Source organism: Staurois parvus, unplaced genomic scaffold, assembly GCF_062004578.1.
Source record: "Staurois parvus isolate SC_StPar_1 unplaced genomic scaffold, SC_StPar_1.0 ptg001145l, whole genome shotgun sequence".
NCBI classification, from domain to species: Eukaryota; Metazoa; Chordata; class Amphibia; order Anura; family Ranidae; genus Staurois; species Staurois parvus.
This window is the reverse complement of record NW_028318941.1, coordinates 82,137-97,755: the sequence shown is the minus strand read 5'-3', so window position 1 is coordinate 97,755 and position 15,619 is coordinate 82,137. Positions and strand designations below refer to the sequence as shown.

Genomic DNA, 15,619 nt, shown 5'->3' with positions numbered 1-15,619 from the left:
ACCGAGATCAACTTGTACCAGAGTGATGGGAAGAGAAGAGTATGGAGAAGGAAAGGAACTGCTCATGATCCTAAGCATACCACCTCATCAGTGAAGCATGGTGGTGGTAGTGTCATGGCGTGGGCATGTATGGCTGCCAATGGAACTGCTTCTCTTGTATTTATTGATGATGTGACTGCTGACAAAAGCAGCCGGATGAATTCTGAAGTGTTTCGGGCAATATTATCTGCTCATATTCAGCCAAATGCTTCACAACTCATTGGACGCTTCACAGTGCAGATGGACAATGACCCAAAGCATACTGCAAAAGCAACCAAAGAGTTTTTTAAGGGAAAGAAGTGGAATGTTATGCAATGGCCAAGTCAATCACCTGACCTGAATCCGACTGAGCATGCATTTCACTTGTTGAAGACAAAACTGAAGGGAAAATACCCCAAGAACAAGCAGGAACTGAAGACAGTTGTAGTAGAGACCTGGCAGAGCATCACCAGGGATGAAACCCAGCGTCTGGTGATGTCTATGCGTTCCAGACTTCAGGCTGTTATTGACTGCAAAGGATTTGCAACCAAGTATTAAAAAGTGAAAGTTTGATTTATGATTATTATTCTGTCCCATTACTTTTGGTCCCTTAACAAGTGGGAGGCACATATGCAAACTGTTGTAATTCCTACACCGTTCACCTGATTTGGATGTAAATACCCTCAAATTAAAGCTGACAGTCTGCAGTTAAAGCACATCGTGTGTGTTTCATTTCAAATCCATTGTGGTGGTGTATAGAGCCAAAAATGTTAGAATTGTGTCGATGTCCCAATATTTATGGACCTGACTGTATAAAAAAGGTGGTGGCTGAACTTGCAATGGGCTACAGAAACATGCGATGCGCTGTATTTGAACCCACACAAGGCCAGAGCAGCATGCATTGCTCCAGGTCACATATACAGTACAGGTACCTTAAATGAACTGTGTACTAAGGTTTCATCCAGATCAATGACCACGCACTTCTTGCCATAATCGGACACTTTCAGCTCTGGAAGGAGGTATTTAGTAGGTGGCTATCAGGAAATAAAAGAATAAAGAACTTTTAAAAGATCGTAACAAACAAACAGTTCAAACAACATTATATTTGTAGCTCAGCAGGAGCTTTCAGGGTTTTCCATGCATACAAGCATAATATAAGAAGGCAAAAACAAAACCAGTTAGCAGCAAATGACTCACAAAATTAAAGAGTTGTAAATTATTTTAATTTCTTAATACAACTTTATTCAGAAATGTTAAAGTGGAACTCCACATACTTTTATTGTTTGGGATAGACTAGATTAGAAATGGTCCATCCTTTCCTGCTGCCTTGTCCTCAATTAGGGAGTACTGGCCTCACTTCCAGTGTGGTTTCCAGGACTGAAGTGACCAAAATATCCCCAACTAGACACAGCAATAAAAACGTCGGACAATTCTAAACCTTCTACACTAACCAAAAAAGATGTACGAGGTGTGACAATTTAATTCCCAGAATGCCCAGGGCATAGCACTGATGGTGAGTCACACGGACATTCACACTTCAGCGTGTTCTGACATGTTCTAACTTGCACTTGCCTGGGTTGCAGACCAGGTGACTCGATTTTTACAGAGTAGTAGAAGTAGTAACGTGTGTGCATTGCACTATTGACGGAAAATGAGTGAATGGAATCCGGAGCAGCGGATTAACATCAAATTTTGTGTGAAAATTGGCAAAGGTGCGCGCTAATCTTTAGCTCTGTTACAACAGTCTTATGGTGAACATTCCATGAAGAAATCAAGTGTTTTTTTAATGGCATAAGCGGTTTAAGTAAGATTGGGTAACCAAAACCACAAAGGACAGATGCAAATGTGGACAATGAAAAGGTTCTGGGAATCTGGAAGAAAAGACGGAACTCTAGCCTGACAAATGAAATCTCCACGACAATGCTCCTGCACATAATGCATAAAGTGTTTGGTCAAGTTTCAGAATAGATAACTGAGCCAGGAACACGGAACCACCTCATTCCCCTAACTTGGCACCCTGCAAAATGAAAAAAAAAATATTTTAAAAGGAAACAGATTTGATGACATTACAGAGATCCAGCGAGCCGGGAACGCAGCGTTCCAGAAAACAAAATCGCAGGAAGGTTTCCAGCAGCGGCACGGTCTTGAAAAGTGCATCATGTCACCTTCAAAGCAGTCCTCTTGTGAAAACAGCCGCTAGTGTATAGCTAAGCAATTTTTTTATTTTATTTTTGTACAGTCCATCCCGGGAATTAAATTGTCACACTTGGTATTTGCTGGAGTTCTGCTTTAAACATTTTCTCCACCCAAGATGATGAATTAGCAGCAAGACGAAGGGCTCAAGCACAGCGCAGACAGTAAGCTTGCGGCTAGATCCAGAAGATTCTTTAGTCCAAGCATAAAATATTAAAAACGGTAACGAGCATTTCTTATATCTGGTGAGAAGCAAAAAAGTTAGATAAAGCAAACGCCTGCCAAGCAAAACACAGTTTGTCCTGATCATTGAAAGGAACATTTTCGGGCTGTCTCCAGAAAAGTAATAGAGGGGAAATCTTCCAATGGGGACGCTAGTTCTGGTGACTTGGGGGATCCCAAAGAATTTTCTTTAATTTGCAGGGATTTCCTCTCACTTCCTGTTCGGCTACGGGACAGGACGTAAAGGTAAATCTCCCCAATGGGACAAAGAGGGCAAAAATGAAGCGGACAGCAGTTATAACCTCCCTCCCCTTACTCTATTCAAAATGAAAAAAAAGTTTTGCCTATAGCTCTACTTTAATGGTTTAAAGACCTGAAGAAGCCTTCCTCAGCCAAACCTGGACTGGGATATAGATGCGATGCTTTTAGCTGTAATATAAATGTGCATATATTAAACATTTTAGTTTCTATACCACCGAGTGCGCATTTGTGCTTTGAGTTCCTTGCAGAATTTCAGCTGAAGGACTTTCATTACATGACCAAAGAAGGAGCCTGAGAGTGGCCATGCTGCTGGGATAGAGGCTGCACTGACAGTAGGTGGGTGCACAGGTCTTGGAATCCACAGTGCATGCCTGCAGTGGGAAAGCAGGGGAACCAATTTGTTATCTAGCAGGAAATTTCAGTTACCGTTGGAGCACAGAGTGCCTTTTACCTTCGCAGTGATGAGCCAAGATTCTTGCTGAACCATAGAAAACTATCAACATAGCAGGCCAGTGGGCCCAATTGGCTGCGGCCAGGGAATTCCCCACCCTGCCGCCCCACATAATAAAGGAGTGGGGATGCTGGTGACATCGTTAAACTAGTATGGCCACATGAACACAATGGCAGTTGGGTGTTTTTTCTCTGCCTCTAAACTCCTATAAAAGCCTATGTGTGAACAAAAGCAGACAAGGGCGCACTCTCATCGTACATTACCGTGGTACACCACGTATTTATTGTGCAGACAAATAGATGTATACTCACAAACCAAAGGAAATTAAAAGCAAATTATGTAGTCAGCAAAGACAGTCAATAATGCTGCGCCCTTGATAGGGATAAGCTGACGCGTTTCGAGAGACGAACCCCCTTACTCCCCTTTAGCTCTGAGGAAGGGGGTCCGTCTCCCGAAATGCGACCCTTCCTCAGAGCTAAAGGGGAGGAAGGGGGTTCGTCTCCCAAAATGCGACCCTTCCTCAGAGCTAAAGGGGAGGAAGGGGGTTCGTCTCCCGAAATGCGACCCTTCCTCAGAGCTAAAGGGGAGGAAGGGGGTTCGTCTCCCGAAACGCGTCAGCTTATCCCTATCAAGGGCACAGCATTATTGACTGTCTTTGCGGACTACATAATTTGCTTTTAATTTCCTTTGGTTTGTGAATATTTATTTATCTACACAATAAATACGTGGTGTACCATGGTAATGCACGATGAGAGTGCGCCCTTGTCTGCTTTTGTTCACCAGTGTCCAGATTCCCCGATCTTTGAAGGGCAGCACCTCTTCGTTTGGCATTCTGAATTTTCTTTGGTCTGCATGAGGATTTGAGCGCTGGTTTCGTTTGTTTGTCTTTGAAAAGCCTATGTGTGCATGGATACATGGGCTAACATGAAGGGCATTTAGGACAAGAAAAAAAAAATTGAAAAAGCCAGACGTCCTTAGGAGCAGCTGAAAAAACATCCAGTGTGCATAAAGCCATAAAGTGTACATTCACCTTTTGATAAATAAAATGCCAAAAAAATTAACTCTCTCTACACCCCCACCCCCCAGTACTTAGTCTAGGGCACGGGTGTCAAACTGGCGGCCCTCCAGTTGTTGCCAAACTACAAGTCCCATGAGGCATTGCAAGATTAACAGTTACAAGCATGACTGCCAAGGGCAGAGGCATGATGGGACTTGTAGTTTCTCAACAGCTGGAGTGCCGCCAGTTTGACACCCCTGGTCTATGTGGACAACTAAACTTCTCACCCACAGAGGTGATGTAGCGGTCATGAGATTTTAAAACCACACTGTTCTTCCTCTTCTTTCCCTAGGGATACTGGGACAATTATGATTGGTTGGTGCCAACATCTGACCAATCAAAATGTAGAAGGTGTGTGGTGTTCGTTTACCTTTTTCCTATAAAATGTGAACTTGCACTTTAAATGGTGACTGCTCTTCGTGGTTGTGTAGGCTTCTCCCAGGTACTCGGCCCATACACCAAAAACACACTGCAACAGACTGATCAGCATCAACGTAAAACACGTGTGCTGTAAGGAAAACGGTGCTCAAGCCCATGCTCAAAAAAGTGTGCACAGAATTAGGACCATGCACACACCTACATGGGTGCATTAGTGTGCTGTGCGTACTCATGAGTGTGTATGTTGATGAATTATCGTGCCTAATGGCCTTTTAAAGCCCTACAGGACTCAGGATCATTGCTGAGTGGCCATCTGCTCGTGACCTGATTCTGTGTGCACCCATATCCCGACCCTGCTTACTCTCATTGCCGACTCTGGATTTTGACCCAACCTTGCTTCCTGCCTGCTGTTGCGGTACCCATTTCGCTCACTTGAAACGGACCTTGGCCTGGATCCGACTCCCTTCCTGGGTCCCAACTCTGTATTCCCCACTGCCCAATTGTTGCAGACTTCTGCCTGTCTGACCACACATCTGAGGTCCTGCATCTGCCAGCTTGCTGGCCGCATCCCCTGATCTCCTACAGGCACCCATGCCACTCTGTGCCCTGTTATACCTCGTCACCATCCCCAGGGGAAACGGCAAGAAGCCCTCTCATCAACTCGGCCTCAACCAGGTACATGACAGCTCTATGTAGCTAAGTGGTTAGCACTTCCGCCTAGCAGTACTAGGGTCATAGGTTCAAATCCCAACCACGGCACCACCTGCCTGGAGTTTGCATGTTCTCCCTGTGCCTGCGTGGGTTTCCTCCAGGTACTCCGGTTTCCTCCCACACTCCAAAGACATGCTGGGAGGTGAATTTGATCCTGTCAAAATTGGCCCTAGTATGTGTATGTATGAATGTAAGTTAGGGACCTTAGATTGTACACCCCTTGAGGGTTAGGGACTGATGTGAATGTACAATATATATGTAAAGTGCTGCGTAAATTGACGGCGCTATATAAGTACCTGAAATAAATCTATGGCTAGGGAGTGACATAAATGGGTAAATGTGCTCCGTAAAAGTGCCAAATATACTGATGCTAAATAAATATATGGCATTAATGAATAAATTAAAAAATGATCAAATATTTATTTTAAAGGACCATTTATCTCTAGAGCTGCTCAGACTGAGCTTTCAGACAACGCTCAGAACTTCCCAAGCAAATGAATTCCACTCTTGCAACATTTAGGATTTACTATGTTGATTAGAAAAATTAAAACACATAAATATATGTATAAACCTAGCAACAGTCAGGCAATAAAGAGAGCAAATTTATCAGAAGGCAGCCAAAATGTGAGTATAACTTATCACACCAGCTGAAATCAGTTTTCTAGCGGAGATGTTAATGGAAGAACAGCAAACATATATTAACAAGAAAGCAAAATAACAAATGGCAGAAGATAAAAAGGGGTAAAATAAAATACATACAGTAGGAATGGTAATGACTTGCGTCTGATCACCCTATGAGAGAACAAAAAGCAGAAAGATTACTAAAACGAGAGATCTAATGGAGGGGAAATGAAAAGGAAGCACGGCAAGGACACGACAAAAGGATGTACAATGAGCTCTATAGCAGCGGAAGAACCGCCTTCCACTGGATGTTCTATGGCTGAAGGCCGCAGATTGTGTGTACCTGCAGAAATCATCAGGGAGAATAATCCACAAGCTGCTTTATGGAAAGGCACTCTGGATGGAATTCACAGGTAAAAATAAAACATTACAGTTCGAAATGAAGGTTTTGAGGACATTTTCCATTGCAATGCTTTCCATCCAGTAATTCCACCAAAAAAAAAAAAAAATTGTAGGTGCACACAGGTATATTGGCCCCCTAAGACTTGGACCCCTAATATTTAGTAAAAATCCACTAAAAAGTCTCTTAAAAGGAGGGCAAAGTCCATGTCACTAGGGCAGGCTTCCCAGAAGTAGACTGTATAGGAAAGTAAAGGAGAAAGGAATGCGCCTCTAAGGGCTTGTTTACATTTGCGTGGAAATGTGGCATTGGACGCGCTTTTTTTTTTTTTTTTTTTTTTTAAAGCGCTCCGAATGCCAATCAAAGCCCGTCACTAAATAAAATGGTGAGCTTATAGTTCTGTTTACATGTTGCGTTTGCTTCAAATATTATACCCCATGTCATTTTGTTGGTGCTCAAAAAGGATCTTCAAAAGACGGCCCTTATCCCTAAATTTCCAATTACAGTGTGCAAAAAATTCCTTAACCACTTCCAGTCCGGACACTTTCCCCCCCCCCCCCCTTCCTGTCCAGGCCACTTTTCAGCTTTCAGTGTTATCACACTTTGAATGACAATTGCGCGGTCATGCAACACTGTACCCATATGCATTTTTTTGAGACAGATAAAACTTTATTTTGGTGGTATTTATTCACCACTGGGAGATTTTTATTTTTTTTGCTATGTAAATGAAAAAGTCCAAAAATGTAGAAAAAGTTTATTTTGCAAATAAATAATATTGCATCATAAATCTTGGCCAAACTTTATTCCATTATCTTTTTAGTAAAAAAAAAAAAAAAAACCAAAATTAGTTTATAACCAAAAATTATAATTTGTAAACAATTTTATTTTTTTATATTATTTATGGTTTTTTGTATGTTTTGTTTTACATACTGTCACCCTAGCAGTACAGTGTCACCATGGTGACACTGTACTACTTGTGGGGGGTGAAGATTTTTTTTGTTTTTTTTTTTTTACACTGATTAGTGCTTTTACAGCCCTTATGGGTGTAAAAGCACTAATGTCTCCTTCTCTCTGGCTGCATTCTTGCAGCCATTGAGAACCACTGTGTGAGCTGTGATTAGTCACAGCTTGTCACATGGTACAAGGCTGTTGTGAATAGCCTTGTACCATGTGACCTTTGCTTACTACGTGTGAAATCTGTAAATAATCACAATGTCCTCAGAAGTGACATCTTGCTTACTACTCTGCATGTGATCACTGATTGGCCAATCAGTGATCACATGATCGGGACCTTGCACAGAGGTCCCATCCAACGATTGGTGTTCCACTGTGTCCGGAGGACACAGCGGGCACCGGATCGAGGTGCTGCACGCTCCCAAGCAGGCAGTTTATAAATGGCCACCCAACCCTGCACTGCCACCGTCTGGCCGTTTATATACAACGGACGGACGGGAGGTGGTTAAGTTGCTCACCTATATGTTGTTAGCAGCAAGAATCACTATAGCTAGACATTGGAAGAGATCACTTACTCCACTTGAATATGTTAAGAACAAATCGAGCTGGATCATGATTAACGACACTTACCTGTGTTCTGCACAACAATACTACCAAATCTGATAAAACGTGGGACCCCTGGATTCATTATATTTCTGTGCTTTGATATTTCCTGATTTGACCCTTTTCTCTACTTTTCTTGTTTCCACTTCTTATTACTTTTTGCTGTCCCCTATTTTATTCTTCCGTTTTCTGGGGCTAAATGTACCTATTCTTTTACTTATTATACATTTGTTATGTTTTTCTTAACGCTTGTTCTGTGCAATTCCTGAGGCTGCAATCACTGACTTCCGTATATTAGATGGACTTATTGCTGGGTTTTTTTTAATCCGAATTGCCCAAGTGGTTTCGTACAGCCTCTGATTATCTCAGATATGTCTGTTATAATCGATGTTGGTCGATATTTTAATATAACATAACAGTTGTCTTTATACAATTTGTAACTTGATAAAAATTTTCAATAAAAACTATTGGAAAATAAAAGGGTCTCCAAAGCCTCCATAGGAGTCGATGACAAAGCTCACTAACAGCACCTGCAGCTTTGGAGAGGCTTGTATTCAGCTTTAGCTTTGTAGGTATTGCAGGTATGAGATATCCCAAAAAGTTCTGAAAAAACAGCAAGTGAACCAGAAAGACAATCAGCAATCGCTTCCAGTTCATGTGTATATATTCTGGGAGTGTCTGGTGCAGCCGTCATATCTGGTGAGCAGCAGGAAGGTGAGCGGGGTCCAGACTGGAGCAGACAGCACACGTGGTGCGCAACATGGAAACTAGAGCGGAAGGGGAGAGGCGGAGAAGGGCAGGAGAGGAGCAGAGTATACAGCGAGGGAGCAGAGTATACAGCGAGGGAGCAGTGCATACAGCGAGGGAGCAGTGCATACAGCGAGGGAGCAGAGTATACAGCGAGGGAGCAGTGTATACAGTGAGGGAGCAGTGCATACAGCGAGGGAGCAGTGCATACAGCGAGGGAGCAGTGCATACAGCGAGGGAGCAGTGTATACAGCGAGGGAGCAGTGCATACAGCGAGGGAGCAGTGCATACAGCGAGGGAGCAGTGCATACAGCGAGGGAGCAGTGTATACAGCGAGGGAGCAGTGCATACAGCGAGGGAGCAGTGTATACAGTGAGGGAGCAGTGCATACAGCGAGGGAGCAGTGCATACAGCGAGGGAGCAGAGTATACATTCAGGCTCCCTCACTGGCTGCCGCTATACGTCACTGCTGGTTTTCTAAATCTAATTCCTGGCTTTTTTTTCTTCCTTTCACTATAGTTCCGAGAAGGAGCCGTCACTCTCCATGCCGCTAAAGAAAATAAAGGGGCGGGGTCACCTAGTGACATTACCCAGTGACCCTGACCTTTAGTTTCCTTTAGCAGCGGGGCGAATGATATCTCACCCAGCCATGCTCCCTTGCCACCTCTCCATTGCAGCACATCAGTCTAGCTAAGCTCCAGTGTTGACTGGTGTCAAAGCTAGCCAGGCCTGAGAAGGGTCACATGGTGAAGTTTACATGCCCCTTTAAACCCTGGAAGCCCCACTGCGTCGTGGAGGAAGCTTGGACGCACACCTGCCTGGAAGGATGGGCTACATATGCTTTCCCCTTAAGAGACAGTGCCCATGTCTCCTTATGCCAGTTGGAATAATTCAGGCTGCAATTTTTCATGACCATCAAAGGTTGTAAGTTGTTGCCATCATCAGTGCGACTTCACTGGCTCTAGTAGGCCCTGTATTCCCATCTGCAAACCTTTGAATAGACGTGTGATCCTTTCATATGACACCAGCTTGTCCACATGACAACTAGGGCTTCCATCCGTCTACAGGAAGCCAAATGACAGCACCAGAGGACAGCATGTGACAATCACTGCAGCTGCTGGAATAGGAGAGGCTCCTGATGACAGATGACACTCTGAATGAGGTCTTCCAAGGAAGTCACTAGAGCAGCCTTCGCTCGTAAATGACCCCTACACTCTGCTGCCCTGGAACGGCTTCTAAATGCTTTTCTATTCTAAAGAACCACACACATCACTAACTCAACACAGGCCCAGCAGGTCCAAGCTTCTGCTGGAACTATATTACCCAAGAGCAGTGGATGGGGCATAGAATCGCCAGCCACTAATTGACCAGCTAGGGGCTGGTCCTTCAACCATGGTGCATGCATAAAAGCATAATCCACCCTTTGCAAAAAAAATCAATGAATGCACCCACATTAATCACCTGCCGCCCGCCATATAGTAATATGAGCGCAAGATGGTTCTCTCGTTCTGGGAGGACGTCATATGACATCGTCCCATTCTAATCGCGCATGTGCGGCTCCGGGAGCGCGCGGCGATCGGCGGTGCGCTGTTTCTCTCGGACACAGCAGATCACTGATCAACGGAAAGAGCCGAAGATGTCGGCTCGGTCATGTGATCAGCTGTGTCCAATCACAGCTGATCACATGTAAACAGGGAAATGCCGGTTATCGGCATTTCTCTCCTCATGAGCTGTCACGCTGACAGAGCAGAGGAGAGCTGGCAATCGGCTTTCCTTGGAGGGGACATGTACCCAGATCATCAGAGCACAGATGATTAGTGTGCCCTGATGATCGGTGTAGCCCCAGCAGTGCCACCTATCAGCGCCCATCAGTGCCAGCTGTCAGTGCTCATCCATGCCACCTGCCAGTGCCCATCAGTGCCACATTTCAGTGCACATCAATGCCACATATCAGTACCCATCAGTGATGCCAATCAGTGCCGCCTATCAGTGTGCGTCAGTGCCACCTATCAGTGCCGCCTATCAGTGCCATATAGGAGTTCTGCCTTTCAGTACCCATCAGTGATGCCTGTCAATGCCCATCAGTGCCACCTACCAGTGCCTCCTCATCAGTGCCACCTATCAGTGTCCATCAGTGCAGCCTATCCGTGCCCATCACTACAGCCTCATTAGCGCACATCAGTGAAGGAGAAAAAGTACTTATTTACAAAATTTTATAACAAAAACTAGAAAAAACTTTTCAAAATTTTCAGTGGTTTTTGGTTTCTTTAAGAAAAAAGAAAAAACCCCGAGGTGTTTAAATACCACCAAAATAAAACTCTGTCACAAAAAAAATGATAAAAATTTCATATGGGTACAGTGTTGCATGACCGCGCAATTGTCATTCAAAGTGTGACAGTGCTGAAAGCTGGAAATTGGCCAGGGCAGAAAAGGGGGTAAAAGTGCCCTGTAGGCGAGGGGTTAACATTTAAAAAATGTGCATTTACTTAAGTTTTTGCTTTTGAGCCTGCAGAGTACGTGTCAAACACAAGGCCTGTGGGGCAAATTCAGCCAACCAGACCATTTCCTGTGGACCTCGCACTTCTCCTCCAGCTGTTGCTCCCCCCCCCCCCCATCGTCTCAGCCCCCTCAGGACAGAACTCCTCTGTCAGATCCAGAGCTTTTCCGTGCAGCCATGGAGAGGCTCAACATTGCGCGCCCCCCCATCCCCAATCTAAGCAACAGGCAGCAGAGAGAACAGAATTTCTCCTACAGATCCTGCACCCCTCTGTGCAACCACATCAACCCCCCCCCCTACTCCCATCTCCACCTCCCCTGGTCTCAGCATAAAGTAGACTCAAGCAGCTGACTTCAGCCCTCCTCCACACCCTGCACTTTCTGCTTGCCAGCTCCTCCCCAGCAGCACAAGGTAAGGGGGTACACTGTGATAGAAGGAAGGATGGGGGGTTCTTGACTTCTGCTGATGGGGTGCTCTGGACATCTAGCCTTTAGATAGAACTGTCCCTTAGTGCTGATGCGGCCCACAATGAGACTGAGTGCGACACCCCTGCTGGAGAGCATTGCGATTATTGCATCATATGTGCATTGCCAGACTCCTGCATACTATTCTTCCAGCTCTACATAGGGGAGGTAAGGACCACGGGCAGACTGACCATTTGGAAAGTTGGGCACTGCCCGAGGGCCCGGGGTCAGTAGGGGGTCCCAGGAGATGCCCCTGGTACCTTTTTCATAGGTTTGTTTAGTTTGGGCAAGGACACAGGGGCCCCATGATCCCCTATTGCCTGGGAGCCTCATGAGTTGTCAGTCCACCCCTGGTATGGACATTGAGTTACAAGTAGTAAACAATGGTTCAGTGACCTCAACACACTTGTGCTGCATTGAAATTCATGAGTCTCTCCACTGCAGTAGCAGATAGGACTTGTAATCTCCCATTCACATGGTACACTGAGGCTACTTAAAGCAGAACGTCACCCTAAAGGGGAAGTTCCGCTTTATGCCCTTCTTTCCTGTTTTTAACGGTTTTTGAAAGGGCAGGGGGCGTTGGGGGGGTTCTGGGGGTATATACAGGTACCAGGTTCACTGGAAGTTCTCCCCACCCTGCAACCTTCTAGGACACATCACAGGCCCCCGAAGGCTGGGGGACCATTTACAAAGCGCAGCATGGCTTGGCTGTGACGCCACAGTCACAGCTGGCTGCCCACAGTTAACATGCTGGCGCCATGACCTGTAAACCGGAAAAGAAGCAGCTCGCACAAACATGACAAAGGACCCCTGGACAGTATCTGTAGCTGCTGACTTTTAATGTTTTTGAAAAGGCTGAAGACCCGCTTTAATGCAAAGAAATATTAGAGCTAAAACAGACAGTGCAAGGGACCGATGTTTTTGGCAAAATGTTTCCCATGTAGGATATCTGGGCCTCAATTTCTAGGACTTCAGGTGGCCCTGGCATGTTGCGTGCTATCATCTGGGTGGAAATTAGTAGACTTACCTGTTACACTCAAAGTTTTGGGGAAAAAAAAAAAATGGAAAAAGGGTTCCAATCCGGCTGTCCCGGGTCTCTGCCTCCTTGTTGACTGAGACAGTAAGCAGGAGCCACTGTTGTCAATCACAGCCAGTCAGCCAGTGACAGAGTGGGGTGGGACCAAGCCACAGCTCCGTCTGTAAATGGACACACGGAGCAGCGGGTGCCCCCATAGCAAGCTGCTTGCTGTGGGGGCACCCGACAGGAGGGAGGGGACAGGAAAAGCAGAGGGGGCCCTGAGAAAAGGAAGATCCAGGTTGCTCTGTGCAAAACCACTACACACAGCAGGTAAGTATAACGTTTGTTATTTAAAAAAAAAAAAAAATGAACTTTTTAGAATCGCTCGAACTTAAAGCCCTGGTTCACATCAGTGCGACCTGACAGTTCCAAGTTGCATGACAAGTCGCACACTATTTGAACCTTTCAAATCGGTGTGACTCCAACTTTGAAAAAAAGGTTCCTGCACTATTTTTGGCAATTTCATGTGTGACTTACATAGATATCTGTACATGAAGTCGCACAGATATCAGGCAAGCCGCACTGACCAGCGGCTTTGAAATCACACTACAACTGAAGCAGCGAGAGATCAAAGGTGCATTCAGTGTGAACCAGGACTAAGGTGATTGTATAGGACTAGGCAATATTCTTTTATAAACAACCATGTCATATTTACATGTTTTTGTGAAATAGTTTGCAGAGCAGCCCCGATCCTCCTGCCCCCCCCCCCTTCTGAATGCAAGGCTCTGTGTGTCCATTGACACACACAGTGTGGCTTGGCCTTACCCCCCTGCTCCTTTTTACAGGATTTGATTGACAGCTGCAAGAGCCAATGGCTCTCACTGCTGCCTCAATGTTCAGTGAGAAGGGAGAAAGAGCCATTTCACAGCGCTGGATTGAGATTTGGCTCAGGCAAGCATTTATCTGGGGGGGGATGGAGGTGGGCTGAAAACAAAAAAGAATGCATTAGAGTAAAAAAACACAACCACTTTGATGGCTTCACTACACAAAAATAGAAACAAACAAACAAAAGTGCCATAGAACAAATCCCATAGCAGTTAGGAGTCCTTGATATATTTACGTAGCTCGCTTTCATTTTTGACAGGTGAAATATTCACCATTAGTTTGCTTTTTTTAAAGCAACTTTTTAAATGAGATAACAGATTGTTCAAATATAAAATATTAAAACATTTACCTTTTGAACGCCGCCATTTTCTTCCACCAGCGGAGGCAGCGGGCTGGTGTTATTATTGGAGGTTGGCGGCTCGACGCTGTAGCTGCGGAAGCAGCAGAAGAACGAGCTGAAGATGCTTCTGTTTCGCTGCTTTTTCAGGCTGATATTGCATTGTGAAACTGCAGGACAAAAAAAAGGAGAAAAACAGGAAAATACATGAGAAGCTGAGCTCATCTGTGACTCAAGAAACATCCACGCTGCAAGGCGGTGTGTAGACTTTAGAATACAGAACATTTGGAAGCACATCTGAACTGTGACTTTGTATGCCTCTTCCTCCTAGAACATCAGCTATGATTTTGTTTTTCACCAACACTGCCTGCACCACATATGCAGTGTGCATACTCCACATGTGCTAGCTGCACCCTACAGTCAGGCTGGTGGAGCTGCACTGAACATGTGGGCAATGAATCATTGGCCGCACTACTGACTGTGCACAGGGAAGGACAGCACAGAGCGACAGTACTGTGAATAAAGTATTTGCCCCCTTCCTTTTTTTTTGCATATTTGTCACACTTAAATGATTCAAATGAAACGAATTCTATCATTACACAAAGATAACTCGAGTAAATACAAAGCAGTTTTATTGACCACTTCCCCTCCTGAGGATCTACCCCCCTTCCTGATCAAGCCATTTTTTGCGTTACGGCGCTGCGTTACTTTATTGTGCGGTCATGCAACGATGCACCCAAATTAAATTTACGGGTTTTTCTCACGAATAGAGCTTTCTTTTGGTGGTATTTGATCGCCTGTGCATTTTTTTTATTTTCTGCTCTGAAAAAAAAAAAAAAAAAAAAAAAAAAAAGACCGACAATTTTGAGAAAAAAAAAATATGTATATTTTTAACTTTTTACTATTAAACATGTACAGTAAAAAAAATAAATAAATAAATTTTGTCATAAATGTAGGTCATAATGTATTCTGCGACATGTCTTCGCTAAAAAAAAAAAAAAAAAAATCCCAATACGTGTAAATTAATTGGTTTACGTGAAAGTTATAGCGTCTACAAATGGCAGTATATATACACCGGGATTTTTTTTTTTTTTTTTTTTAATTTTCATTTTTACTAGTAATGGCGGCAATCAGTGACTTTCAGCAGGACTGCGGCGGACATTCTGACACTGGGGGGAGCTGAAAAATAACGTGCGGCGCTAAGCTGACATCCCCAGTGACACCAATACAATGACCAGTGCTAAAAAAAGAGCACTGACACTGTACTAATGGCACTGGGAAGGAAGGGGTTAACATGAGGGGTGATCAAAGGGTTAACTGTGTGCGTTTTACTAGGGTGGTATGTGTGTGTTTCACTGTAATCACACTGCTCTGGATGGCTGTGTTGTGCACAGCCATCCAGAGCAGTGTGCCCGAGCTGACAGGGAGGAGGACCGTTCGGAAACAAAACATTCCTTCTCCCCGTCAGTGATCGTCGGAAACCACCGGGCGCCGGCGAGTAATTACCGGCCGGGACCCAGTGATTGGCAGCCGCGGCTGCGAATGGTGGCGCGGGTAACTCAGTCTGATTACAAAAAAAAAAATCTAAATTCATTTAAAATTGTAAAATATCACGCTGTGGCCCTTGTACTGAAAAGTTTAGAGACTCCTGCTTTATCACAATCACCATGGAATGGGTCAAGGCTGCTGTTGATTGACAAAGAAAAGGATGGGAGGGGCAAAAGTTGTAGAACCCCCTTCCCTGCTCAGGCCACATTCTAGGACGATAAAATTAAAGTGTTAGTTCATCTTTACAGAAAAAA

At 44.6% G+C, this 15,619-nt stretch overlaps 1 protein-coding gene across 1 annotated transcript in view; it reads right to left on the bottom strand.

The window, feature by feature from the left end:
* Positions 1 to 14,060, bottom strand: part of CTDSPL (CTD small phosphatase like) — a 40,644-nt gene extending 26,584 nt beyond the window's left edge. Inside the window, exons 1-3 of the mRNA XM_089659260.1 lie at positions 13,830 to 14,060; positions 6,051 to 6,083; positions 951 to 1,052 (exon numbers count right to left, since the gene is read on the bottom strand). Of these exons, the coding sequence (XP_089515386.1) occupies positions 951 to 1,052; positions 6,051 to 6,083; positions 13,830 to 14,060 (366 nt within the window). The remainder of the gene's footprint in view (positions 1 to 950; positions 1,053 to 6,050; positions 6,084 to 13,829) is intronic.
* Between the last annotated feature and the right edge of the window lie 1,559 nt (positions 14,061 to 15,619).